At 33.0% G+C, this 26,984-nt stretch overlaps 3 protein-coding genes across 6 annotated transcripts in view; 1 reads left to right on the top strand and 2 right to left on the bottom strand.

Annotated features, from left to right (window-relative positions):
• The window catches only part of LOC140040072 (alpha-1,3-mannosyl-glycoprotein 2-beta-N-acetylglucosaminyltransferase-like), a 38,718-nt gene extending 29,317 nt beyond the window's left edge, over nt 1-9,401 (bottom strand). The window contains exon 1 of the mRNA XM_072085746.1: nt 9,281-9,401. The gene's annotated coding sequence lies outside the window, so the exon portion shown is untranslated. The remainder of the gene's footprint in view (nt 1-9,280) is intronic.
• Nucleotides 9,402-9,851: 450 nt separating this feature from the next.
• Nucleotides 9,852-17,577, bottom strand: LOC140040069 (acyl-coenzyme A amino acid N-acyltransferase 1-like). Of its 4 annotated transcripts, XM_072085735.1 has the most exons (11): nt 17,500-17,514; nt 16,708-16,767; nt 16,032-16,151; nt 15,482-15,708; nt 14,870-15,127; nt 14,456-14,625; nt 12,518-12,634; nt 12,279-12,364; nt 11,833-11,932; nt 11,159-11,363; nt 9,852-10,537 (listed from the first exon to the last, which is right to left on the bottom strand). In XM_072085735.1, the coding sequence occupies exons 3-11, from the start codon at nt 16,139-16,141 to the stop codon at nt 10,434-10,436; spliced, it is 1,377 nt and encodes a 458-aa protein (XP_071941836.1). In that variant the 5' UTR covers nt 16,142-16,151; nt 16,708-16,767; nt 17,500-17,514; the 3' UTR covers nt 9,852-10,433. The 4 variants fall into 4 exon arrangements, with proteins under 4 accessions (XP_071941836.1, XP_071941834.1, XP_071941835.1 ...); XM_072085733.1 differs by lacking the exon at nt 16,708-16,767 and having other exon boundaries at nt 17,494-17,577; XM_072085734.1 differs by lacking the exon at nt 16,708-16,767 and having other exon boundaries at nt 17,500-17,556.
• A 73-nt stretch (nt 17,578-17,650) lies between these two features.
• LOC140040066 (protein dispatched homolog 1-like) lies at nt 17,651-26,613 on the top strand. The gene is made up of 7 exons (XM_072085731.1): nt 17,651-17,797; nt 18,400-18,481; nt 19,036-19,108; nt 19,836-19,889; nt 21,721-21,844; nt 22,305-22,488; nt 23,225-26,613. Exons 3-7 carry the CDS (start codon nt 19,041-19,043, stop codon nt 25,630-25,632), a joined length of 2,838 nt encoding a protein of 945 aa, XP_071941832.1. The 5' UTR covers nt 17,651-17,797; nt 18,400-18,481; nt 19,036-19,040; the 3' UTR covers nt 25,633-26,613.
• Nucleotides 26,614-26,984: the final 371 nt, after the last annotated feature.

Here is a 26,984-nt window from a genome sequence, read left to right as displayed (position 1 = left end):
ATGGATAATATTGTTATACATCTGTCTTCCTCTCCATTGCAAGGAAACTCATACCAAAAACAGTAGACTATTGATTAAACACCAAACCTGTGTTCACACCAGGCCCATATCAGGCGTGTTCACACCAAAAACAGTAGACTTGATTCAACACTAAACCTGTGTTCACACAAGGCCCATATCATGTGTGTTCACACTAAATACAGTAGATTATTGATTCAACACCAAACCTGTGTTCACACCAGGCCCATATCAGGTGTGTTCACACCAAAAGCAGTAGACTATTGATTCAATAATAAAGCTGTGTTCACACAAGGCCTTGATCAGGTGCATTCACACAAGGCCTGGATCTGGTGCATTGACCAGACAAAAATGGAGGCTGTAAAATAAACTATTTATCGGTCACTGAATTCACATCGCACAAATCCAGATGGATTTGCTGTGAACGTTTTCATTCTTTACAATAATCCCAATTTGCTCATTTTTTATCTGGCTGGACATTTCTTCAGACAGATCATTCTCAATAATACAACAATAGAACTCCTACTGTACACCTCAAAGACCCAGCAAAATGTCCCCTTAAATAAAAGGTGGATGTAGTATTAAAACATATAGTTCCCTTCATTTTTTTCATGTGAAAATGCCCTATTTATACTGTAGGTGTCCCTTGAATAGGGCATCTGTATGAATGAATGCTCCATTAATAGGTATTCCCTGAAGAGGGCATTCATATGAATGAATATCCCATTTATAGAGGTGTCCCTTAAATAGGGGCGAGTGTACCAGAAGAGGGGTTCTGTACTATATTTTAGTGTTGCGTTCTTAAAATCTACAGTACTGTAGAAATGTACTACAAACAGTTTCTACTTCAAACATCAGATGCACTGTGAATGTACGATTTTAAAAATTTAAACCATTTATTCAAATAATTTTCAGTTCTAGTTCTCGTAATGAATAAAACAAGATCATATGTCATATCACATGTGGCAGCCAATGGCAATTATGAGTTTTAAAGTTTGGCAAAATTTACGAAATAGTACACGATTCGTTAGCATTCATCATCATTAATACAGTAGTATCATCTTGTATTGCATGTTTGCAGTATGAATCTATTAAATTATGCTGCATTCTATCTGATTTTATTCTAATTGACACTAATTTCGTTTTACTTCAGGGCAAAAAAAAATCATCATGAATAAATAATCCTAATAAGACATAATTTTTTATAGAAAATGTTTTTGTATTTAATACATGTTCACATAATATGACAAGGTATATTTATATACCGTAATACTGTACACTATGTATTAAAAACTTAAAAGTTTTTTTTCTGATAGAATCCAAGAAATAGACACACAGCAGCAATGCAATATTGTACAATTGTCATGTAGCAATAATCTCTATTATTCAGGGGACAGCCCCAATTCAGGGGACAGTGTGACGTGAGTCACAGTGTTTTGGGTCCTGATTGTGACCCCTAAATAGGGGTTTTACTGTATACAATACTATACAATAAAATATAGTTTTGTACACTATAACAAAATGTAAAAGAAATATACATTTTCTATCCGTCAAATTATAATTTCTTATTAAAAATTCTGTTACAATTACTATGGAGCTCTAGAATATACAAATAAAGTCTATTATTGTTATCCCCATAGCAATGCAAGATCCTTGATCTTTCCATTTATATCAGCCGTAAACTTGGGAAACCAAACGATGAAGCGAAAACACTTTGTGTACTTAATACGCATAGGTAATGTACTATCACCTCAAGGATAAGTAATAACGCTACTAGAGAGATCACTATAAATATACCTAGAGTATCTAATAAGTTGAAAGGCTTCTAGATTAGATATGTAATTACTGTATACTCGCACATTTATTTGTATGGTTCAAGTCAGGTATACTGTACAGTACAGTACAGTAGGTATGCACTTAAGCTCTTTGACAAATACAACTACTGTACAGAAAGCTCTATCTACACTATCAAACTAGTTTGACTAAAAAAGTGTGATGTGCCCAAATATGGTAGTGATATGCCCAAATATGTTAGTGATATGCCCAAATATGGCAGTGATATGCCCAAATATGGCAGTGATATTACATCACCATGTCCACATTACATGTCAAACTAGTTTGATAGTGTAGACAGAGCTTTAGGCTTCTATTTTGTCAAAACCTTGAATGTAGGTATATCTCCACAAAACATAATTTTACTGGACGCAAAATAATTTTTCTGTTTATTTTTTGTATTTAATTTAATGCACAATGATAGATAAATGTTTGAATTATTTCACATTTTAAAAAATGAAACTTGGTTTTGGTGACTTTTTCTACTCTATGTAGTATTTTGGGATAAAATATATCTGGACATACATTACAGATGGAAAGAATTTAAGACAATACACAATGTTTTTCGTCCATATTCAGACCGAGAGGAAATGTTATTCTGAAATTTTATTTTCTTCAAAATGTATACCACATGTTTGTTAGCCATGCTTGTAGGAAAAAAGTTTCTTATTTTGTATTAATGTATCAATTACAAAATGCATTAAATGTGTTTGAAAGAATGTATTTAGCTTCCTCTACTAAAAACTATCAAACAAAATTACTTTTCTCGGAAAAAAAATTGAACTGTCCTATTAATTAGTTGTATAAAGTAAAGTGATCTGTTTTCATTTAATTGAACTAGGTCATCTATATAATTAATTTTAATACTATCTTATATTTTTTTTAATAAAAGCTGGTTTAGTTCTACTGTACCACTTCATTTTTTTAAAACTTTAACACAAATTACGAGTTGTTAAGATAAATTTATTTACTGGGAAAATTCCATGTTTATCGCAACAATATACAATAATGTATATAATATCAAAACTGTAACTGAATTTTATTTTGTGTTTAAATTTATGAGTTTTATGTTTTTAAATTCCAATAGTATTTTTTAACAAATATGGCAGTATAAGATGTACAGTTACATTTCTAAATTTTAATATCATATTTCTTAATTCTGTGAGTACAAATTTGATTTTTTAAAAGCAAAACTACTATAAATTGTTATTAGTGATAAAGTATCATTAATGTAGAGTATAGCGTTACTTTAAACTTTTCAATAATACATTGATAATACAACAATGCTTGGTTTGACTGATACTCGTGGCTACAAATATTATAAAGGAAAAATACAAAACACTTTCAAAGGCTTAAACCGATCTTTATAAGTAGGACGCAACTCAAGTGCCTTTTTAAGAAATAATATTTTTTGAAATTTTAAACAGAATTTATTTGAAACAATAAGAAGGAATTTTGATATGAAAGAAAAATTCTAACAAATATGATAAGCTATTTATGGAAAATAAACTTAAATAAAGTTTGAATATTAATAATAATTGAGGCTTTTAGTGAATTGTGATATAATCCTCAATGTGAATTACTTTTATTTAAATAAAATAAAACAAATTATACTAGTTTGAAGTAGTTTGAATTTTACTTTTGTGAAGCAAAATATTTTGCAACCAATCAGAGCTCAGGAAATGAGTTACGCTGCGTTCATGAGCAATCATGCGAATTGTAAAGCTCAGTAGAGATGCAGTAGAACTAAAAATCACAATCATGCGAATTGTAAAGCTCAGTAGAGATGCAGTAGAACTAAAAATCGCAATCATGAGCAATCATGCGAATTGTAAAGCTCAGTAGAGATACAGTAGAACTAAAAATCGTAGCTTTTTGTTCTTGTAGTGGAAAGGGTAGTATGTATTTTTCTCTGCAACAAATTTAGACTCCCACAACTAAATTTGCCTGGTGAAAAACAAGCTTTACAGTACTCATTCCAAAGTCCAAGTTGTCCCAAAATTGAACCCTTCCTATATTAAAGTAGATCCCAAAGTAACCTAAAACCACTCTACTAAAGCACTAAGGACTATTGGGACTGTCATATCATCATCACAATCCCCTAGTGCAATGCATGTCCAGACCTACATATTGATCCAGTCTGTTGTTCAGTTTTTAATTAATATTTTTTAATAGCAAAGTGTAATCCAAGTTGCAACACAAACTAATACGCAAATAACTGCATGTGTATCTTTTATCTTGCAAATGTTGTTTAAACAACTGTCTTATAAATAAACATGCGCGCAGGAACGAAGTCAACAATAACACAATTATTGTGTTCAATAACTGGATGATATAAGTTGGTAAATTTAGATGAGGATTTTTAAAGTTTAAAGTGCAATTACCCTTGGCAAATGCATGGAAAATTCAAAACAAAGACGACAATCCCAAGCACAGATTCCTACACAATTCTAGCGACCCTCGACAATTATAGAGAGTCCTACTAAATAATTCTTAAGATTTCTAGACAATCCATGGTGACTGTTGGACAATTCTAAAGACTTCTGGACAATCCTAGGGAGACTCTTGGTTAATTCTGGTGATTCCTGAACAATAAATCTTGGTGACCCCTGGACAATCCTGAAGACTCTTGGACAATCCTGGAGACTGCTGGACAATCTATGGTGACTGTTGGACAATCCTGAAGATATGGTCAGTGGTTGACCATGACAACCAATCAAAACCATCAAGAAGTTAATTTTTTTTACTAAATAGAAATTTCAAATTTCAATATATTCAATAAACAATGATTTTAGTCTTTATGACTGTATTCAGTATTCATTTGAAAAAGCTACGTTCACAATTATGCAACGTTTAAAATTCAAACAAAGTTACTACTCTTCTGAGATTTGGCGGCATACATAATATAATCCAATGGAGAATTCCTCTGCCTGAATTATTGAGCTTGAATTCCATCAGGTCCCAATGTCATCAACGATCGTACCCACTGATGATATCACAAATTTTTAAATTATCAAAATATATTTTTATTTATCTCTGAAGAATTTCAATAGGTCACCTACTAAATTTGATTCATTAGAGTTATGGTTTTTCTTTCAGAACGACAAGCAGTAAGAAATTATTTCTCGCTGTGAAAAAAAAACTTCATTACAGATTATAGCACTTAAAGTACTGCTACGCACATTTGCCCTGAATTTTGAATGCCATGTGAGAAAAGGTAGTAAAATCGTTTATTACTTGATTTCTGCTCTTATCACTCGGACAAAAGGCCACAATTACAATGCAATAATCGCTTTGTTTTTTGAATTGCTGCGCTTCTCTGAAAATATTAATAAATCGTTGATTCGCAAACTGTCTGTCACAAGCAATTTAACTAAAGTGTTCAATTTTATTAGTTTAACAAAATCGGTTTCAACACTAAAGTGGCCTGTGTACATGAATGTTATGTCCAATTGAAGACACATTTTCACATTCATGCAATACATCTATAGTACAGTATGTGTATTTTGAAAAATAAACTTAGGTCCACATAAATGCAATTCATGATCGGTTTCGATTGGTCAAACTATTTGCGTTTTGTGAAAGGATGCTACTGTATAATTAATAGATCAAACCATGTAACTGGTACTGGTTCAAATAACCGTCTCACAGAGACATCTGGTAGCCATTGACTTGAAGTTGGCATTTGGATGTGTTATTTTTAAATGTAGGCCTACAGTATGAGAGTGACTACTACCAAATTACACAGTCACAAAACAACTTATAAAACAGTTCATATATACAGTTAAAACATTGCTGGGAATTATAAATTTCTGTTGAAGCAGGCTCTAATGAAGTTGCATCTAGTAAGTTGACTTTGTTGTACAACTCTATCAAGTACTGATGGTATCTTCCGACCTCTTCGTTTACTTTGTGTTGTGTGAACAGTAGATGACAATTATTAAAAAAATAAATACAGTATGGGTTGCAACAGTTCATTTTACATTCATAACAATGCATGAAATGGGCCCTGTTTCTGCTGCCAACTAAATACCGTATATTATACGGTATTTTTTGAATACCGTATATATACGGTATATTTTTGGCAGCAGAAACTGCGCTCATAAAAAATATACCGTATTTTGTATACCGTATTTTCCCCACAAAATTTGTGGATAAAATACGGTATTTACAAATTTATACCGTATTTTTTGTACCCGTTTCTGCTGCCAATAAAAAATACCGTATTTTTTTTTTACATGACAAAAGGTCAACATTCATGTTTTTATTTTCTGTCACTGTCAGCTGCTTTACACACGTGTATAGATATATTCGGCGAAAATGTGGAGCGAAGACGTCACAGTTTTACTAAATAAATGTGTGTGGGGAAGCTAAAATGTCTGGCCAACTAATAAAAGGGACAACCACATTTATAAAGACATTTAAAAAAAAAATAAAGCAGGAGTATGGAATAGACTAAGCAAGTAAACTCAAAGCTGAAGAGCCTGCGAAAGCAGTACAACATTGCAAAATACAATAACTCGGAGAGGGAACGAATTAATTGTCCCCATTACGATGTTTTCTGTGCTCTCACAACATCTCTATCACTAGGGCTAGGCTGTTGAAAGTGAGACGTAAAACTTCCTTTATTGCGACTTTTAATTATCGACCAAATAAATGAATGGCAATGGGTAAAAAAGATGAAATTTAACACGACCACCCAAGAAGTATTGTTAGCAGAAACGGGGTACTAAAAAATACGGTATAAAAAATACCGTATTTTATACCGTATTTTTATACCGTATTTTGAGCAGTTGCAGCAGAAACAGGCCCTTAGTTATAAACATCTTACACCGATATGTTATTCTCTAGATTTAGTAGAAATTGTTGGGATATTAAGAATAAGAAATTGTAAGTTATTATTAGCAGGAGAGCATGAGATGACTCAAAATTTTGGAAGACTAGTTTAAAGGTAAATCGGTCCAATTATTGTAAATTTAACACTCTTAATACAGATCGTAACTACTACAGTACTGTACAGCTATTATCATGTTTTAATACCCCATATGATTATTATATTATAACATTCATAATATTTTAATTCAATTTATTCTGATACATGCTGAGAATTGCCTTGACCCTACAACTGTTGTTAAAATTATGATACACTTTCCAATTATTCTCTTTATCGCAGTCGGTGTTAACAAATCCAGGTTTACGATTCGATTAAAATACTTAATGATGACTGTCGCAGTGTCAGTTTAAACAAAATCACTTTTTCATCAATTTTGTACTGTATTCATCCAGTAATTTATGGAAATTCATCGACTCATGTATAAATATTCATTTCATTATTAAAATTAATTCTTGATCATTCATTGTTAGGGGTTATTAAAATCTTAATTCAATAAACATGTTTTGAATTACAATAGATACTACTGTAGGCCTAAAGGTTTGAATGTTAAGTATGTCAGTAAAGTAATATTCTACTATTTTCAAAAGGAACTAGAAAAGACTAGTAATTTAACAGTATGACAGACAACTACAGTAACTGTCCATGATGTGTCTATCAATCATTTCATTCATTTCATTTATCTTTTTATTTCGGAATATCATGGTGACATAATATTATATCCATAGCAAAAGAGAGAAAAAAAAAATCTTAATCTAACAGCTCATACAGGTAGAACAAAAACAAAGATATGTAAATATATAAAGTCAATGCAACAAAGCATTCCATTGTATGTGCATTCTTGACACATTAAGAACGTGGCGATTAATGGCCATGATCAAGGAATTACTACTTGCGTTCACACGATTTTTAAAACTAAAAACAGATTTTCTAATGAACTCATCAAAGGATGGGACGTCATTTAAGACAAACATCATGCTTGCACTACAATATCTAGGCTGCTTCAGCAGCAAACGTAAGGCATTGTTATAACATACTTTCAGTGATCTCAGAGTGCTCTTATTATATCTACACCATAAGGTTGAACAGTACATGCTGACACAGTAACTCTTAAATAGATAACATTTAGTCTTAGTAGAACATTTTCCAAACTTTCTATTTAGAGAGTTGGCCCTAATGCAAATAGATCGATATTGACGTTTGATGTCACTTTCATCACTCACTCAGTCATATATTAATATGTTTGGTGGTCAAATATACGTACTACTTTACAGTACTGTATTTACAGCTGTTGTTACAGTACTGCAGATATTGACTTTTTTTGTATTTATTCTTATCAAATCAAGCACACAGTGTGGGAACCCCAGTCAGGGCAGACCCTGGCACCACCACTGCATTACTTTGATGATGACATGATGATATTAAATGATACTACAATCCTGTAATACTAATGATAATCACACCTTTAATGGAAGCTTTACTTTGAATAGTGTTAAAAATCAATATGAAACTTAATACAAGCCATTATCTCAGGTAAATTGAAATATAATATGATTAGGAAAGACTAACATCAACAAAGTACTTCCCAATTTCACACAATTCAATTTTAAAACCGTTTCTTTCATTAAAAAAGTAGACGACATAAGGCCCGTTTCCACTAATTTGTTCGCGCAAATCGACCTGTGTTAGCTTTACTGTAATATACAGTATGCAATGCATATTAACGTTTCCATCTTTTAAATCATGTTCCTTATTGTTTTTTTCGCTCCAGCAAAAATTAGTAGTGCAAACAGTTTTTACTTTTTATAAAGCAAACAAATTACACAAACCATCGGAGCTCTGGAAATGAGATGTCACATGTTCATGAGCAGAGCAATGTGCTTAAGCAAATCAAAAAGCTCTTGAAATATTGATTGAAGCTTGCTGTATTTTATTTTATTTTTTTATTTTATTGTAGTGGAAAGGGTAGCTCTAACTGTTTTTTCTCTGCTAAAATGTTAGATTCACGCAAACAAATTCTCTCAAAATTATATGAAAAGAGTAATTTAAAAAGAGAAAAACAATAATTATTGACTTTAAAAATTAATATAAAACATTAAAGCCAACTATATACTATTTACAACAGTCAATTCTTGAATGTTAACTAATACTGGCCTACTACTAACTACTAGGCCTAGCTAGCTGGTTACTGTAGGCCCAGTCAGGTCCTGCTGCCTAAAGTATCATCAGGCCAAGTCCTTTTTTTTTAGTTAGTGCTGGCTGTTGTTAAATTTATTTTATTTTTTTTCAAATTTATTATGATAGCACTATAGCAGTGGGAAAAATAAATTAAAAATGTACTGAATAGCTTGGTACAGTATATTGTTATAGTCTAGACGCCGGATGCCGGCTAGCCCATCATTTATAGTAAACCTTCACTGTTCATCACGGCGTTAATGTGATTTGCCCGTCGACAAGCCGTATCCGTTGTCCCTACACTAGGCTTAGAATGGCAGTTACAAAACGTTACATTTAAACACCAAATCTTAATCTAATTACCTTGAAATGCCATTCAGTGCCTACAACACATTTACAAACATAGAATACCCGTTCTCTTCAGTAATAAAAGTTAGATGTTATGATTTTAGCAAAGAAAATATAAAGACTACATCAGCCTCCAACAACCTCACGTTCAGCAATTCCTGTGAGACGTGTCGCTTGTGTTTTTGAACGGACGCCCTCTATTGGTAGGAAAAAGTTTTTAAATAACTTTATTAATTCTGTATTAATCTTCAAACTTCGGAATTGACTTTTAAATTCGTTTTAGATAGAAAGACGTGTTAGAACACATCTTTCATATTTTTAGTTATATAGATAATACTCTTTTTTTCCGAAACTGAAATGCTTCTGTTATGTGTTCTCAAATAACTAATTTCTCTTATCTGTCCTGTGTACCCCATTGCATTATGATCAATTCAATTTAATATTAATCAATTATGAAGAAGCAATTGCTAAAATTAGTTATTAAGGAAATCTGTTCCACGATATATATAGCTCAAAACAACTTGAAACGAAAGCTAGAAACAACAATTATATTTCAATATATTTATTCATAATATTCTTATATACCTTTTTTGTTTCTCTTTTTACTGAAAATAAATTTGCATTGTAGTTAGCATTGAAACTTTGTCATTCAATAAACATTTAAATGTAGTTAAATACAGTAGCATTCTTATTTCTTTTATTCTATTAAAACACTATCTATTGAAAATGTTAGCACAACTTTAGTCCTTAATTAAAGAACACAGTTCTAAGATAGCTAAATCGTAGGTTTTGTCCAGGACTAAATTTAGTCCTCTTTAAAAAAATAAGAGGCTTAAAGTTTGTAACAAATCAGCCAATCAAATAACAGTTTAAAGACATTCAAAATGGCAGCCTAGTTTGACGTTACTCCAAACTGTGGCAGACTTTTTGTTCACAAATACTAGATAGAAAAGGCTAGGAGTATACCTATACTAAAGCTCTATCTACATTGTATAAAACTTTGTGTGACAACAAAATGTGATGTGCCCATGGACATGATGATGTCATACCACTACAGTACCATATCTGGAACATTACTACCATATTTAGGCAAATCACACTAGTTTGATAGTGTAGACAGAGCTTAACATTTTAAACTACTATAACTCTGATTTAATTGTAATAAATTTTACGCCAACGTGTTTTTAAAGAATTCTTTGATTTTCTGCCATGAATGCTGTTGAGCTTTTGCGTGGTCATTCAGTTGTCCTCCGCTGACCAATAACATTTCACCTAAAAATATTTAAAAAACTAAGGGTAGGACTGTGTCTATTGTTTATTATGAAATATAAACATTTGCAACAACCATTGATAATAATATATATTTCGTCAGCAGGAAAGCAGATTTATGAAATAAGACCCTTTTTTATTAAATTGGTGTTATAGGACCTTTTCATTTTAAAGGTGTATTGGCCTCCTGAAAAAAAATAATTCTTAACAATTTTTTCTGTTGAATATGCAATTTTAATAGGCTTTTGGTTGAATTTAACCATTTATTTTGTCATGTTATAAGTGCAAACTTTTGATTAACTTTATTAAATGTTCAAAATAATTGATTCAAATTCTGATTTAATTAATCTTTATTTTTCATATTTTTGGGGGACAACACATCTTTAAGATCAATTTACACAGGCGAGCAGTAACGGTAAGATATGGAATCCATGTTATTTCTTGACCATTTACACAAAACGCATAGGGCGGTTGAGTGGAAACTCTCTTAGGATTCTACATGAGACAAACACACAGTTTTTCCGCATACCATAATAACATTATAAGAATTCATGTAGCACCAATTGGAGGTACCCTTTAAGCGTGTTGTATAAAAATGTTGTTAATATTAAAGACTAAACTTACCGCTCATTGGATGGCGTGTCTTGTTGGACACTGGTAGTAGCCCTGGGTCAATTAGATGACCAGTACCAGGATATAGCACTACCTCATGCTTGTGGTGACCATGCTTACTTAGTCTTTCAGCCAATTTAAATGCGGAATCACGAGTGGTTAATATCTGGTCATCCTCTCCTGCTATGAAAAGAAAATCTGCCTTCGATTTTTCAATCTGAAAAATAATTTAATATTTTGTATACATCTGTATCTATATCATCATCATATAGCATCACATGTGACATTTTCATGAGTCACATGTGATACTGTATTCAGAAATGTGTCTTAAACTGGAAAATCTGTAGACACACACAGTTTTATAGAGGTAATAGTGGAGCTGTAGCTTGGTGGTTAACATGCTTGCCTTCCAAACCCAAATCTAGGGTTCAATCTTGACCTAGGGTTGTAACTAACGATTCTGTTAACTACACTACCTAAGCCTCAAATAAGACTTAGTTTATAAGCACGATAAATTATAATAGTTTATCCATCCTGTAATTGGCGAGTTACTCGCTGTTGGATGCGTATGAAATTTTAAAAAAGAAATTTAAAAAAAATAACAGAATACTAAGAATTGGATATATTTTATTATATATAATATTCAGTTATCTATTTGTAATTCATAAGGAATACACTTGTATTACCGGTATTACTGTCTCTTCTGTAGCATTATTTAGTTGATCAGAAATGCCATTTAAAACACGAATTTCATTGTTTTCGATTTTAAATTGATTGACATCATACCTGTAATATTAAAAATGAGAGATAATAATACAGTAATAATGGAATTTATATAGCTCCTTTTGCCAAAATTATATAAAGCACTGAAATATTTGTAAAACTTCAAAATCAATGGTTTTTTTGTTAAATATAAAGTTTGCTTTGTCTCTTTTTCAATCGTTATTTTTTATAGACCATAAAATTAGCTGCTATGGCAGTTACACTAAAATAATGTGATTGTGAAAATAAGCCAAAAAGTTGGCAGTCAGTATCAGATGATGTTGGTTTGAGTACAATTAAAATCAATTTCAGTAAATTTCGGAGGCCAGGTTATGAACAATGAAAAAAAAAATTAAATTGTATCACTTACGATACGAAAGGTAAATGTTCTCCTTTGTATAAAAATGGTGATAATACATGATGATGCACTGCGTTCACACATGCTATAGCTCGTACCTAAAAAGTTAATAATAGAATGTTTATGAGTTGTGTTCACACATGCTATAGCTCGTACCTACAAAGTGAATGCTTCCAACTAGTGTAAACTTTATTTTAAAAAAGGAAAAAAAGGAAAAAAAAGAAAAATTAATAAAACGAAAAAAAGTTTACCATATCAGGCATCATTGTCGATATAACCATACTAATGATAGCGCCCGTTGAGGTTCCAAGCATTCCAACTCGGGACGAGTCAACATATTCTTGAGATGAAAACCAAAGCAAAGCTTCCTGTAACAATATGATGATTATTTTTGCTTGATTATATAGTATACTAGCAATTATACCCGCCCCAGGGCGGGTTTCAAAATTAGTTTAAAGCCTTCTCAACACCCGACGCCAGTATCTGTCTATATTCACCAACCTCCACCCTTCTTCAATACCACCCCATACTCTTTTTTAAAAACAAATTCTTCCCAGTGATGGACAAATTCAATTCAACGTAAGCTTCAAATTGAGAGGAGTATACATAGCTATGATGGGTCTAATAATGGTTGAAGTATGTTGTAAATTGTGTAAATGAATAGGTGTCATATTGACTGATAATTAAAATATCTAATTTAGATACTGCGGGCCCCAAGCCTTCTTTCTCCTCTCACCACCCCAGCCACTATCAACAAACCTTAACTCCTCCTCTAGACAGTTCAAATATAGTAACTTTTCCTAGTACAATTCCAAGCATATAGGCTACTTCATTACGCCAGTATTTTCGCTCTTCCACCTCCCCCTACAAACACACCCCAGATACACTGGGTGATGTGTTGAAGACGGTTCCAGTACAAATTATGTTATTATCACTCCCAACCCATAATCCCTCAGTGGCAGTTTTCAAATGTAGTTTAAAACATTCCAAATACAGTTTCGGTCATGGTGATAGGCCTACATCCCCACCCCAAACTCCCAGCCGCTTCCCAGGAATAATTAAATACTTTAACATTTTCCAAACACAATTCTGGTCTAAGCAAAACCCCCACTATCCCTTAAACAACACCCAACCCCAAGTTTTTTCCTTGGAGGCATGGTGATGTAGTTGAACACAGTAACGGTAAACAACGTGTGTATGTTCACATAGGAATGGATGTCTGTAATGAGAAAATCCAAGAGACCGATACATAGCTGGATATGGTTAAAGTACTTTGCTAAATGTGTAATTGAATAGGTGTCATATTGGTTAATGAATAAAATATGTATATCTATATCTATATTTCCCCAAACGCCTTGCTGAGGATAATTAAAATACTGTAGAACTTTTGTAGTATAATTTTACAATTCGATAGCCTACAACCCCGAGCCCTAGCAAAAATGACATCACAAACCACCACACCACCCCCCACCCCTCCCACAAAAACCCCAGGAATTTTTTTTAATGTAGTTTAAAACCTTCCGGGTACAATTGCCATCATTTTGATACCCCATACGTATGGTTACGTGCAGAAACAGAAATTTGTATAACGAACAAACATCGAAAGTGGGGGTTTTGACCACATTTTGGTCCCTAACTTGGATCCTAGGTGGCAGATGATGTTGAAATATAGCTTAGAACATTCCCGGTACAATTGCGGTCATTTTGATACCCCATATGTAAGATTATGTGCCGTAACAAAATTTTGTATAACGAACAAACAAACAAACAAACAGACAAACAAACAGACAGACAAACTCTCTCATAATATAGATTTATTTATTGTTACTGTTATATTGGAGACATTCAAATGCATTGAAAGGAAGTCAAAGGAATATAATATATTTTATATATTATAAGAAAGTTTCAGAAAGAAACCAGATCTGTCGGATTCAACGGCTCAGTCCATACATAAATTGATTATATATTCCAATGGCCATAAGCTAAATTTTGTACAAACTATCTTGCAGCAACATAAAAACAAACCGAATGAATTTCAGAATCCCTCAAAATAAAAATGGAACAGTCCGGAATCTTCCACTCATCAAACGTCAACCAGGCAAAGAAACATGTGGATAGGATCTCAAAATATAGATTAAAAAGAGGCTTGTTAGTAGGATCTTATAAAAATATAAACAAAAGTTTGATACCTGAAAATATTCTAACTCAACTTCCATCAATAATTTGACAAGGTCTTGGTAAGCAAAAAATGGTAAAGAATACGTAACAAAGCCGCAAGAAGCTAGGAGTGCTGCCCTCGTGGACTTCAAGCCACCTGCTGTACCATACATGTCAATGACTCCTGGAAAAGGCCCTTTGCCTGAAAAAACAAATAAATTATGTTTATCCATGGAACATGAGTGTGGGTAATATTAGGAAAATCTTTATATGTTATAGATAAGATAAATGAAAAAGAATAGTGTGAAACTTAAAACATACCAGGTGGCATAAAACATACCAGGTGGCATAAAACATACCGAGTGGCTTAAAACATATCAGGTGGCTTATTACTTTCTATGGACCAAAGATTCATAAAATAATGATTGAATGAATGAATAACATACCAGGTGGCTTAAAGATGAGCCCTCGTAACCGCCCTTCTGATACTTCTTGACATTCTAAATCTTTTGACAGAAACGTTCTTTCTAATTGGCATTCGGCAACCGCACAAGAGTTCTCCAGCTCTTCAGCAGTCAGTGTGCCTTCATGAACAGTGAAGTCCATGTGGAGTGGTTTTAAGACATCTAGACCTTTGACACGTAGCACTGTCATTTCTTTAACAGGAAATTGTAGGCTCCATAGAAGACCAGCTCCATCAACACCTAAACAATTGATAACGGTAAAGTAACTTTTACAATCATTTACAGTACTAACCAGATACACAAGCAGTATCATGTCTAGTGACAATAAACATAACTCAGTATCAGGTCTTCTGACAGCAACTTTACCCCACATGGGAAACTGTATATAGCCTATCCCGACACTATACAAAAGCATCTTTTTTAAAAGTATAACATCAACACTCTTTATCTGCCAGACAGGATATCAGCTGATTGGTTAGTACTTTCCAATTGTTAATTGGTGGTTGATGTGAGAGAAATAGAAGTGGAAAAACAGCCCGTCGCAAAAATATTACCTTACCAGCCCCGGTGGATGGTAAACATCCTTTCACGTACCTGTATATGTGCCACCGTTTGATGGTTGCTGACTGGGGTCAATTTCACCAGTTGAGGACGACCTGAAGTGACCGTATGACATCAACGTGTTATTACTTTGCTTTATACAGCCTTTAATCGTGTATTCTGAATCTGGTTTTGCGGTTTTCACACAAATCGTAGGACATTGATCAGCTAGGCAGGGTGAAGGCGAAACTTGTATATGTATTGATTTTCTATGTTGTATACTGTGAAAAATAGAAATATGCATAAAGAAAGCTGTGGCTATTAGTTAGCTTATTTGCCATTAGTAGTGGTACAGGAGCAGTTATTTTGTTACAGCCAAACTGTACAAACCTTAAGCTTTGTCTACAATATCAAACAAATTTGAAAAAAAAGTGTGATGTGCCCAAATATGGTAGTGATATACCCAAGTATGGTAGTACTATGACATCATCATGTCCATATATGGGCACACCACATTTTTTTGTCACATAAAGATTGAGAGTGTAGACAGAGCTTTACAATTTACTCATCATATAATACATTATTTTATTGAAGACTTACATACTTGCCACATAGTGATATCCATCCTTGTGGACCATACAAGGACGGCGGATAGCACCCTCTATTGATTGCAAAAATGGACGTCAATGGAATTTTCTGGATGAATTTAAGCATTCTGACTGACCTAGAAAACAAATACTGTATAATTAATTATACATTATATCAAAAAATCAAAAACATTTTTAATTTTGACCATGGCATGGAGTAACTTATTCTTTACTCCATGTTTTTTACTTGTTTACTTGTTTCCCGTACACTTTCGTCTACGGGATCGAGGCGAAGCACTCAGTGCTTAAAAGCCCCTCTTAGCAATAAAATCATATTCTATATAGGGTGAAAACTTCAGCGGGTGGTTAGACCATGCGACGTTAAGTTTTGCTTTGAACAAGTTCACCGTAGCACATGAAACTACATCCATAGGCAGAGTATTCCATAAGAGAATAACTCTCCTGGAGAACGTGTCCCTCCTAATATTAAGACGAGAGCTTTTAAACTTGAGTTTATATGGGTGTCCACGGGTCCGAGATTCTAGATCAAATTCAAAAAATGTGTTGATCGAAATACGATCGAAACCTTTAACAATCCTAAAAACTTGGATAATATCTGCTCTCTGCCTTCGATATCTCATGGTAGGAAGACCAAGAATTCTCAAACGTTGTTCATAAGGAATATTACGGTACCTAGGAATCAATCTTGTTGCTCTTTGCTGGACCTTCTCTATTTCATCCTGATCTCGTTTTCTAATAGGATTATAAACAGTGTTACAATATTCAAGCGTTGGCCTGACAATAGACTTATACAGCTTCAAAAATCCATCTTTATTCAAGAATTTAAAAGATCTATAAATCATTCCTAGTTTCTTATTAGCTCTTTTACAAATATCCGCTACATGCAAATTAAAGATTAAACTATGATCAAAGGTAACACCTAGATCTTTCTCCTGCTTTACCTCATGTAGTAAATTACCAGCCATTGAATACAAGAAATTGGGATTATCACGACCATAATGAAATACCTTACACTTAGTGTCATTAAAAGGCAATTGCCAAACATTAGACCAATGGGAAGCACTGTCAATGTCTCTTTGAAATAAATCTGCATCATCAATGTTATTGACCACTCTATACAACTTGGTGTCGTCTGCAAATAACATACTCATATTTAAAAATGTAAGCCTAGGCTAGAGTTGGAAAACAATATATTCAGAACAAAATACAAATTCTGTCAATTGTTGCATTCACATGAGTACTTTGGAAAGAAATATGTTAGGCCTAGCCTCTTCTAACTAGCCTGGTGAGGTCAGCCTACAGTACAGTCAGTAGGCCTACACACGACCGGCAGCACCCGCGGCCCTAGCTAGGCCTACTCTAAGAAAAGAGACACCTAGGCCTAGGCCTAGACAAGTCCTGATTGTTTATATTAGGTTGCATGTTACATGCACCGTACTAAATAAAATAAATACATACTCTTACTATCTGAAAAGCTAATTTAATCACAAAAAACGAGAGAGACCAACAACACAAATCAAAGTCAAAACAAAAATATTGAATTCCGCCCTCTCTCTACAGAAAAATATTTGGACTAATAGACTTTTCGCATCCGCATTTCAATTTAGTAATCGTACGATGGTTGTCAAAATTTAGTGTTGTCAAAATTCATTTTATAAAACAAGCTCTTTTTCTGGTATTTTTTGATCTTCAACAATATTTGGAAAAGAAGAGGGAAATAAATCATACTGTATGTAGTATGTGGATATATCAGACTTGATTGGTATGTGTTTTTTAAGTTTTTTTCTTACTGCTCTCATCTCACTTTCGTCATCGCCAACAAAGGTCAAACCACCGGCTATTCCACCGGCACATTCACCGGGAAATCCCAGTCAGATCTCTATCAGCTGACACCACCGGGAAAATCACAACCTAGGCTGGTTCAATTTAATGCACTTCTTTCGAGTAACAAATGATGTTCTACACATGTAACAAGGTAATAGTTGTGTTGCACCTAAAGATAGGAAGCATGAATAAGCTATACTCTACTGTCTACACAGCACGCCAAATCACTTTCATGAAAATAAAAAGTTTAACCACATCCGTGTACAAGTGTAGAAATTCCATCGTGACCAAAAGGATTCCCTTCCTTGTTTTGTGTAAATTTTGTCTTGCATACGTAAAGCAAATTTTTATTGAAATAATATCTCCATAACTGAATATTCAATCACTTAATCTCTGTCCAGAAAGTTGTTTTTATGCCTAGTACTATAGTATGGTACTGGCTTGGTTTTTTCCTGATTATAAATTTGTCATATTTTTATATTGTTTACACTTTCGTCATTACTGTTAAATATATCGCATTGATTTATTCTTGTTTGACAGAGAAAGCATAACATAAGGATACAAGAATATACAGGGTACTATTATAAAGTTTAACACAATAGAAAGGAGAGAGGGTATTTAGGTAAGTATGACGATAGCATACAGGATGCTTTGAAATTACTTTCTTTTTTAACAGTGTGTGACTCTTTGTTCAGTTCCTTGCATTGTTAGCGTTATTGTCAATTTTATTACACTCTGTTACAGATCAGAAAACACTGATCTCCATTATTATACAACCTAATTAAAAATCAACTGTATAGATCGTGACGTGAGTAAAGCCATGGATTCAGTGTAGTTCATTTCAATGTGTTCACTTCGTCGAATCGTTGGTTTCTTGAGGCTACCAATTTGTCACAGTTCATGTCACATGATTTACCGCTTATAATGAGTAAGCATCCATCATGGACTAAGGTAGTTCATGTCATAACAATAACCAGGCCTTGTCTTTTGAGGTGAGTGAGTGTGATCACTCACCTAACACACTCCTAAAACGCCCTTGAATTGCGCTTAAATTTGGTAAACTTCTACACACCAAAATACAAACAGCACACCTACAGCAGCTGTGAATGAGTGCAATTTGTAGCACACATTTTCAAAAGCCAAGGCCTGAATAACATGTATTGTTTGATTTTACAGTTAAAATGGAGATGTCAGATCAAGTCAAGGAAACTGATGAAATGAAATCACAACCGGATGCTGAGTCACACAGGTGTGTAGCCTGTACAAAGGCTAAATCTAGCAAAGTGAAATTATACTCTGGTTCATATGTTGACATTTTGGTTTAGAAATACTTTATTGTATTTCCTGGTATTAAGTACAGTACTTTAAGTATGATTTGGTTATGTAAAGTGCATTACAAATTCTACAACCATTTTTTGTTTACAAAAAGGATAAATTATTAAACTATTATTATTGGTTTTAGAGCCTGTTTCTGCACAGGATAATGCAAAATAATAATACCCTTTTATTAGAAAATAATTTAAATACTGGATCATACCACATTTTGTGCTAAATTGTGCACTCTCAAATAATTGTTTTTCAATTGATTGTCAACTAAAAGATCATCAAAATGCAATGGACAGTCAAAAAGGTCATAATATTGTATGAATATTTATGAGTTGAAAGATCGACTGCTTTTATGAGGCCATCCAAAAGATGATTGTAAGATTAATGTAACCACGTCAACTCTTTAAAAATAATTGTCAACACTGACAACAATAAAAAAAAAGTGAAATTTATATATACACACATTATATACACACATTTTCTTGATGTAAAAAAAGCATAGTTATTTCATTAATTAAGACTATCTACACTGTCAAATTTTATGCGACAAAAAAATATGATGTGTCCATATAGACATGATGATGTCATATCACTACCATATTTAGACATATATATCACTTATTAATTTTTGTTCTTTTATTCCTGTGTAGTCCTAATGTTATAGTTGCTACTAAGCCATCAAGAATGTCAAAGGTCATGGACAAGTAAGTAAATAATACCGGACATAAATTATCATACAAATATTTAATTTTATACTAAACTGTTTTTTCTGTTGTTGTGTTTACAAATTACTAATTTAATATAACTTTTTTTTAATACAGTCAACTCCCCCAATAACGGAAACTGTAAACTCTCCCAAAACCAGACCTCTTTTGAGATTCAAAAGTTCTTTCAACCATTAAAAACACATTCAGAATACCAGACTTTCTTGAAAACCAGAGGCAAGCCCGCAATTTTTCAATAGTGTCCGCTATTGGAATAGTTGACTGTACCTTTCTTTTGATATTTCTTGTTATGCATATTAAATTTGTTTATTTTCAACATTTTTATTCTGTTAAAGATATTTTTATTTGTAAGCCCTTATTATTTATTATTATTAATATTAGAATTAAACACACTCATAATTTGGCTTTTTTAGCATCTGTGGAGATAAAGGATCAAAGGCACGTCAAAATATAAGTATCAAATAAGGAACAACATAGTATGCTCTACCCTTCACATGACTCTGAGCATGAATACACACATTTATCATCAGTCTACCATCCATCAAATGTTGCTACAAGTCAAATTATTAATTAATCTTACAGTTCAGTTTCATAACTTTACATTTTTTTTAATCAAAATTCTAATATCCAATCTTCAAGTGTTATGTTTTTAATTAATTTATATTTATTATTAGTTATTCACTTTGACCACAACATTTGACTACAACATTTGACCACAACATTTGACCACAACATTTGACCACAACATTTGATTAAAAGAATAACAATTTTACCAGACAAAAACACTGTAATTTTATGGGGAAAATAGTCAATTTGAAGTCCATCAGGTCTGAAAGTCAATTGGTTTCTGGTTAAATGGTTAAAACTTTATTTTGCCTTTTTTGTAAGCGAAATCATTATTTTTGTGATGAAAGTGAATAACTTTATTAAAACTTCAAAATGGCCTTATTCAAAGTTTGGTTTATTCATCTTCATTTGAATTAATTTTCGGGGACAATACATCGTTAAATTGGATTAAATTCAGATTGGATAAGACATTTTTTTTCTTCACATATACTTAATAACATATTCATTTGATTAAAGACAGCAGCCATAGTTGCATCTTAATCAAAATACATTGACAATTTCTTAGAATTGTGTTTTCTCAATTGTATTCAAAAGGCATCTTATTTTTAATATCTATATCATTTTTTATCGTCATTATTGATGACGATGGTCAGAGATATAAAAAAATAATTGAAAAATGAATTCATAACTTTATTCCATTTTGCTTTTCATTTTATACCATCACCATACCATTAGTTTTTAACTATTTCAGTTTTTGTATTTTTACCTCCATTTTTATCAATGAAAACAACTTGCTCGTATGTTTTAGAGTGTAGTAATATTATTTTAAAATTAAAATTATGGATTTAAATTGTAGTGTAGTAATATCTATGTATTATACATTTAAATTAAATTTATGCACAATAATTCACCTGGGTTTGTAGGAATCTATATTAATATTAAACTGTGTTCTCAACACAAAATGTTTTGTGTTGCGGCAAATATCTGTTTAAAATTAATGCAAGATTTATACATAATTTATAAGCATTATAAATATTTTGTGTTGAAAACATCAGTTTGAAACTAATGTAATATTAATACATGAAATGTATAAAGCATTGTTTAAAAAAAAACCCTACCATAATAACAAAAGACTTAAGAAATACTAAAATACATTGTTATCTATTTTAATTTTACTAAGTAGGCTAATGATACTTAAAAAAAATATGAATAAGAATACAATTGACTCAATTTATTATAACAGGTATTCTGATTGGCTGAGTAGATTTTACTGGCTTGTTTTACTACTGATATTCCTATTGGTTGTCATTCTCTGTGTTTTATCTGTTGTCCTTCGTGACCTACCAGGATTTGAAGACCCTATCAAGGTAAGAGCATTGTAGACTGTGGAACCTTTGGATTGTCTATTTTCTTTTTAGTGACTCGCTTAGCGATCACTGGAGGAACATTCGGGGTACTTTAAAAAATACCTCTCAATTTTTATGAAAAAACCTAACAATGTCAAAAGTTGTAATGCCAATATACATTGCCAAGCTAAACTATAGAGGTTAAACACACACAAAACACTAGTGTTGACACCCCAGTGGGTAGTTATAAATGTGATACCAGGGCTGTAGCCACCAGTACGGTTGGTAAGGTTTCAACCGGACTACTTTTTGACAGAGGCCTTTGACAACCCAGTGGCTTAAACAGAGTTTGTTCCCTTTTCTTACCACTTTATTTCTTGTGACGACATCATTGGATACTATATTATGGCCCATATTATGCATTGCCCCATGAAAATGTGTGAAATATAATATAATTACTGTATCAATATTTGTTTTTTAGGGTTTTGAGCCTCGTGGTACTGTTATCAAAGACCGTACGCTGAGCTATGTGAACTTAAAGCGTGACCCTCTTGTACGAGAAAGCTGGAGTAATGTTGAATATAATACAGTTGATAGCTTTGATAGCAACGCATCTTACCCAAGGTCCAGAAGGGATAATTTTTATTATTATAAGTGTTCAATTGGTAAGTAGTCGTATTCGGTATGTGACAATTTAACATTTTTACTGCCCTCAGATAGTCCTAAACATTATTAGAATGTCAGAAAAATTCACCTTTATTTGATAACCCTTGAACTGTTATTAGTACACCTGGTGTTTGGTACAGCATTATGTTTTCAGTATCATACAGCTCTGTCTACACTATCACACTTAATGTGACAAAAAAATGTGATGTGCCTATATATGGACATGACGACATATCACCACCATATCGGGCCCATCACACTAGAGCTTTTCATTATGTATCTATGAAATTATTTTATGGCAATACAAAATCATATGTTACATTGTTTTAATGTAAATTGACAAATTGTAAACACAGTATGCTCTAATATTGATAAATAATCAATACACATAAATACTGGACTAGAACAAAATGTTCTTCCCTGTCATTGGGATAAACATGTCAGAAGTAACGTTTAATGACAGAGGTGGTTATTACGCTCATTTAAACTCATACACATGGTATGAACTTTTTTCTATCAGTTTTAGCAGGTAGTGAGCTCCATACTATTCCAGCTCTACCACTGTAGTACCAGTCAGGCTGGACACCATAATACATGCCTCATTACAATATTTCTAAATAAATGTGTATATTTCTCATTTTAGCCAGTTTGCTTTGCTATTATGTGCAAGTAATTTATATATAAATCATAATTTTACCTTTGTTAAAATCTTGAATTTTCTTCTCTTTACGACAGAGTATGCAGATTGCCCTGGGATAGTGTTCACCCACATCAACGATAGAGAGGACCTTCTTACGCCTAGCAACCTTAAGGAACTGTGCTCAGTAGAAATCACCGGTTCATCTGGCATCTACAAAGTGAAATCAATCGGAAACTACCTTGCGCAGTTTGCAAACAAATCATGTTCCTCATTGGATGAAGGTGACATAGAAAATGGTTTAAACGAGCTGCAATTCTGTGCTCCGTATTATTACAAAACAACTACAGACGTGGAAGGCAAAGATAGATCATGTTTATATCCCAACAGTTACTGTGATAACATCCCAGAAACTTGCAAATCGGACAATATAGTTTTCATTATTATACACATGATGGTAGGGAAGGAATTCATGCCAGATGGAGATCTTGACAAAAAGAAACTTTACAATTCGATGGCATTTATAGAATTAAACTTTTACGATGATGAAGAAGAGTTGATAAATATATATAAAGATTACTTTGACAAAAGTAGTCGTGCATTTAGCAATATACAAGCAGTAGGCTTGAATTTTCATATAAAATATGATGTGTTTAGTGAATATTTATTTTTCGATACTATTTATCTAGGAATAGCAGCAATATTTGTCATAATTCTTATCTGTTTTTACACGAGGTCACCGCTCATTGCGTTGGCGGCGTTTTTTAATATGATTTTCTCTCTTACATTAGCTTATTTTTTCTACACGATTGTTTTTAATCTAAATTTTTTCCCGTTTTTAAATGTGTCCACTGCATTACTTCTTGTTGCGATTGGTGCTGATGATACGTTTATTTTCTGCGACCTATGGGACGATGCAAGTAAAATGCTGAGTGGTTCACCTTTAAATATCATTTTAAGAGAGACAATGAGGCATGCAACTGTGACAATGCTGGTGACAAGTTTAACAACTGCTGCGGCTTTTTATGCTAGTGCATTTAGCCCCATTATAGCAATCAGATGCTTTGGTGTGTACGCTGGTACGTCGATCATAGCTAACTTTCTCCTCACTATTTCATGGTTACCAGCAGCAGTAATTTTAAATGCTAAATTTGGATGCAACTTCTGCTCTTTGTCAAAATTCTGTCCAGATCTACTCGACAACATCGCCACTTCTCTCTTGCCAAAGGCCGTCATTAAGCCTCGCTTCATATGGACTGCTTTGTTTACAGGTTTAGCCGTTGCTGGAGGTATCGTTATCTTTGTAGCTCCAGGGTTACAGAAACCAACCAGCTCTGAGTTCCAAGTGTTCAAATCTGATGATATATTGGAACAGTATGACTTAGTTTATAAGAACTTGTTCAGATTTGAGGAGCAAGGTTATTCTCTTCCTGGTGCTGTGTTGTTTGGACTTCAAGCCGTTGACAACGGCAAGAAATGGGACCCAGATGACACTGGTACAGTCAGTTACCAATCTGGCTTCAACATCTGGGCAGAAGACTCTCAAAAATGGTTACAGCAGTTTTGTCAAAGACTTGAAGATTTCAATCTAGATGATTCTTTAGATATAACAAATGGCTGCTTTATTGATTTTGTTATCGCGTACATGGAGCAACCATGCGAATCATCCGACGACAATGCTTTATGTTGTAATCAAACGTTCCCATTTTCACCTGAAAATCTGAAGAGTTGCCTTCCTAATATTTTACCAGAACCTTACGGTCTACACCTAAACCAGGATGATGAAGTTGTGGTTCTTGAAATTCGGTTCTCTACCAAATCATATTTTTCAATGGAGTACACAGTTATGGATACTTTCTGGAAAGAAATGGAACAGTGGATGCAACAGAACTTGGTTAATGTGCCGAAGAATTTAGGCGAGCCTTGGTTCATTCCGCCGTTCTACGTCGGACAGACGGATTACTACGATTATTTAAATTTCTATGATTTGCAAGATAGTCTAGCTAGAAGTACTCCAATAGCTATCGTCACTTCTATAGCTGTTGCGAGTTTAGTTCTAATTTTCACACAGCGTAATGTGCTTATTGCTTTGTATTCTATCTGCTCTCTATCTGGCACAATCTTTGCCACGATAGGAAGCCTCATCCTTCTTGGTTGGGAATTAAACATTCTTGAGTCGGTCACATTTTCCATCACTGTTGGATTGTCGGTGGACTTTACAATCCACTACGGAGTTGCGTACCTCCTGTGTCGGAATTCAGACCGTGAATCTAGAATGAGATATTCCATCAAAACTATGGCGTTGGCAATTGCGTTTGCTGCGTTCTCCACTTTCTCAGTAGGTGCTTTCATGATGGCGGCTACGGTCCTCGTCTATAGACAACTTGGGACGTTTCTGATGATCGTCATGGCAATTAGCTGGCTTTTTTCAACATTATTTTTTCAGTCACTTTGTTATTTGATCGGACCACAAGGGTCAAAGTTTAAGTTGCAGTGCAGTAAATAACATTAAATCTTGGCTGATAAGCACATAACAGGGTTTTAATAGAATGTATGCAGTTTCAACAAAAATGCCTTTTAGTGCAATAAAGCACGTTTTTCTTAAACAAATAAATGTGTTGTCTGTCCAGCTAAATTAGTATAAAAAATTATTTATAATTTAGTTTTTTAAAACAGATGTTGCCTTATAGAGTAATATATGGAGATAATTATATGTAGTGCAATTAGTATAATATTGTAGATGCAAAATAGCATTACAATAAGGATGTACAAAATTACATTCAATTTTAGTGCAGTAATTCTTTAATTTTATATTATTTTAAAGTGCAGAATCCTTTGTTTATATTAATTTATTTAAAGGTTTCATTTATAATTTTATATTCCTTGTATATTATGTTTATAAACACACTAAATGTTTTTTAACATTTTTATAATCTATTTCTGTGATATTACTGAATGCAGGAAAGAATTAATAAAAGTGGGTTACAATCACAAGAGAGAAAACGCAAGCGTAGACAGAAGTTAAAGAGCAGTAGCGGTATTAAGCCACCTTGCAATAAAAGAACGTATACTGGACATTGGCGTCCTGTTTGTTTGACCACTGCGTTTTAAAACAGCTACTACAGTATTAGCAAATTTATTTACTTGCTATTGTACCGTGCTCTAAATTCAGAAACTCTCTAAATTGTGTATGCATTGTAATTTAAATTTCACCAAATTGTTTAAAATATGTTTCATTCAGCAATATGAATTTTGTTTGTATTCATTTTTCAATATTTTATTGATTTCTTGCCATAGTGAATATTGTATGTACTGTATTATATGTTTTAAAAATATTTCTGTGTAACAACGTCCGTAAATAAAAATCAACCATGCACAAATTTATCGCTATTATTTTTTTATTTTCTCACTTTTGAAAGAAAAACATTTGTTCGATGAGGGATCAAACACAGCGACAGTTTACAAACAATATCCCAGGAAAATCATCATTCTCCTTATCTATGTACAGCTATTTGTAAGTACAGGAATCTGTACACATAATATTGCAATAATAGTGCTATAACTCAACTAATTCATTTAAATCAATTCTATCATAAATCATAACAAATATATTACGAGAACGGAAATTCATTAAATATAACATTATATATTCAAATGAATGATCTTGTTGTACAGTATAGAAAATTTGAAGTTAATAAAGATCTATTTTTGTTAAATTTTTAATTTGAATTAAAAACATCTGTGATGGACTAACAATCTAACAACAGGACGAACTCGTAACAGTCCTTTGATCTTATGTCTGGCTGTGACAAATACAAACAGTACTGTACTATGTACATATTCTCCACAGGGAGCTGT

The sequence above is a fragment of the Antedon mediterranea genome, chromosome 2, assembly GCF_964355755.1.
Source record: "Antedon mediterranea chromosome 2, ecAntMedi1.1, whole genome shotgun sequence".
Classification (NCBI taxonomy): Eukaryota; Metazoa; Echinodermata; class Crinoidea; order Comatulida; family Antedonidae; genus Antedon; species Antedon mediterranea.
Note: the sequence above shows the minus strand (reverse complement) of the source record. Positions and strands in the feature narration are given on the sequence as shown.

What these genes read in the sequence shown, in the direction of transcription:
- LOC140040069 (XM_072085733.1), bottom strand. Translation starts at nt 16,141, where the DNA reads ATGCTTAAATTCATCCAGAAAATTCCATTGACGTCCATTTTTGCAATC. An exon ending in AAACGGTGGCACATATACAG is followed by an intron (nt 15,128 to 15,481) that starts GTACGTGAAAGG and finishes TCAATTGTTTAG; the next exon opens with GTGTTGATGGAGCTGGTCTT. An exon ending in GACACGCCATCCAATGAGCG is followed by an intron (nt 10,538 to 11,158) that starts GTAAGTTTAGTC and finishes AAATATTTTTAG; the next exon opens with GTGAAATGTTATTGGTCAGC.
- LOC140040066 (XM_072085731.1), top strand. Translation starts at nt 19,041, where the DNA reads ATGGAGATGTCAGATCAAGTCAAGGAAACTGATGAAATGAAATCACAA. An exon ending in CCGGATGCTGAGTCACACAG is followed by an intron (nt 19,109 to 19,835) that starts GTGTGTAGCCTG and finishes ATTCCTGTGTAG; the next exon opens with TCCTAATGTTATAGTTGCTA. An exon ending in TTATTATAAGTGTTCAATTG is followed by an intron (nt 22,489 to 23,224) that starts GTAAGTAGTCGT and finishes TCTTTACGACAG; the next exon opens with AGTATGCAGATTGCCCTGGG.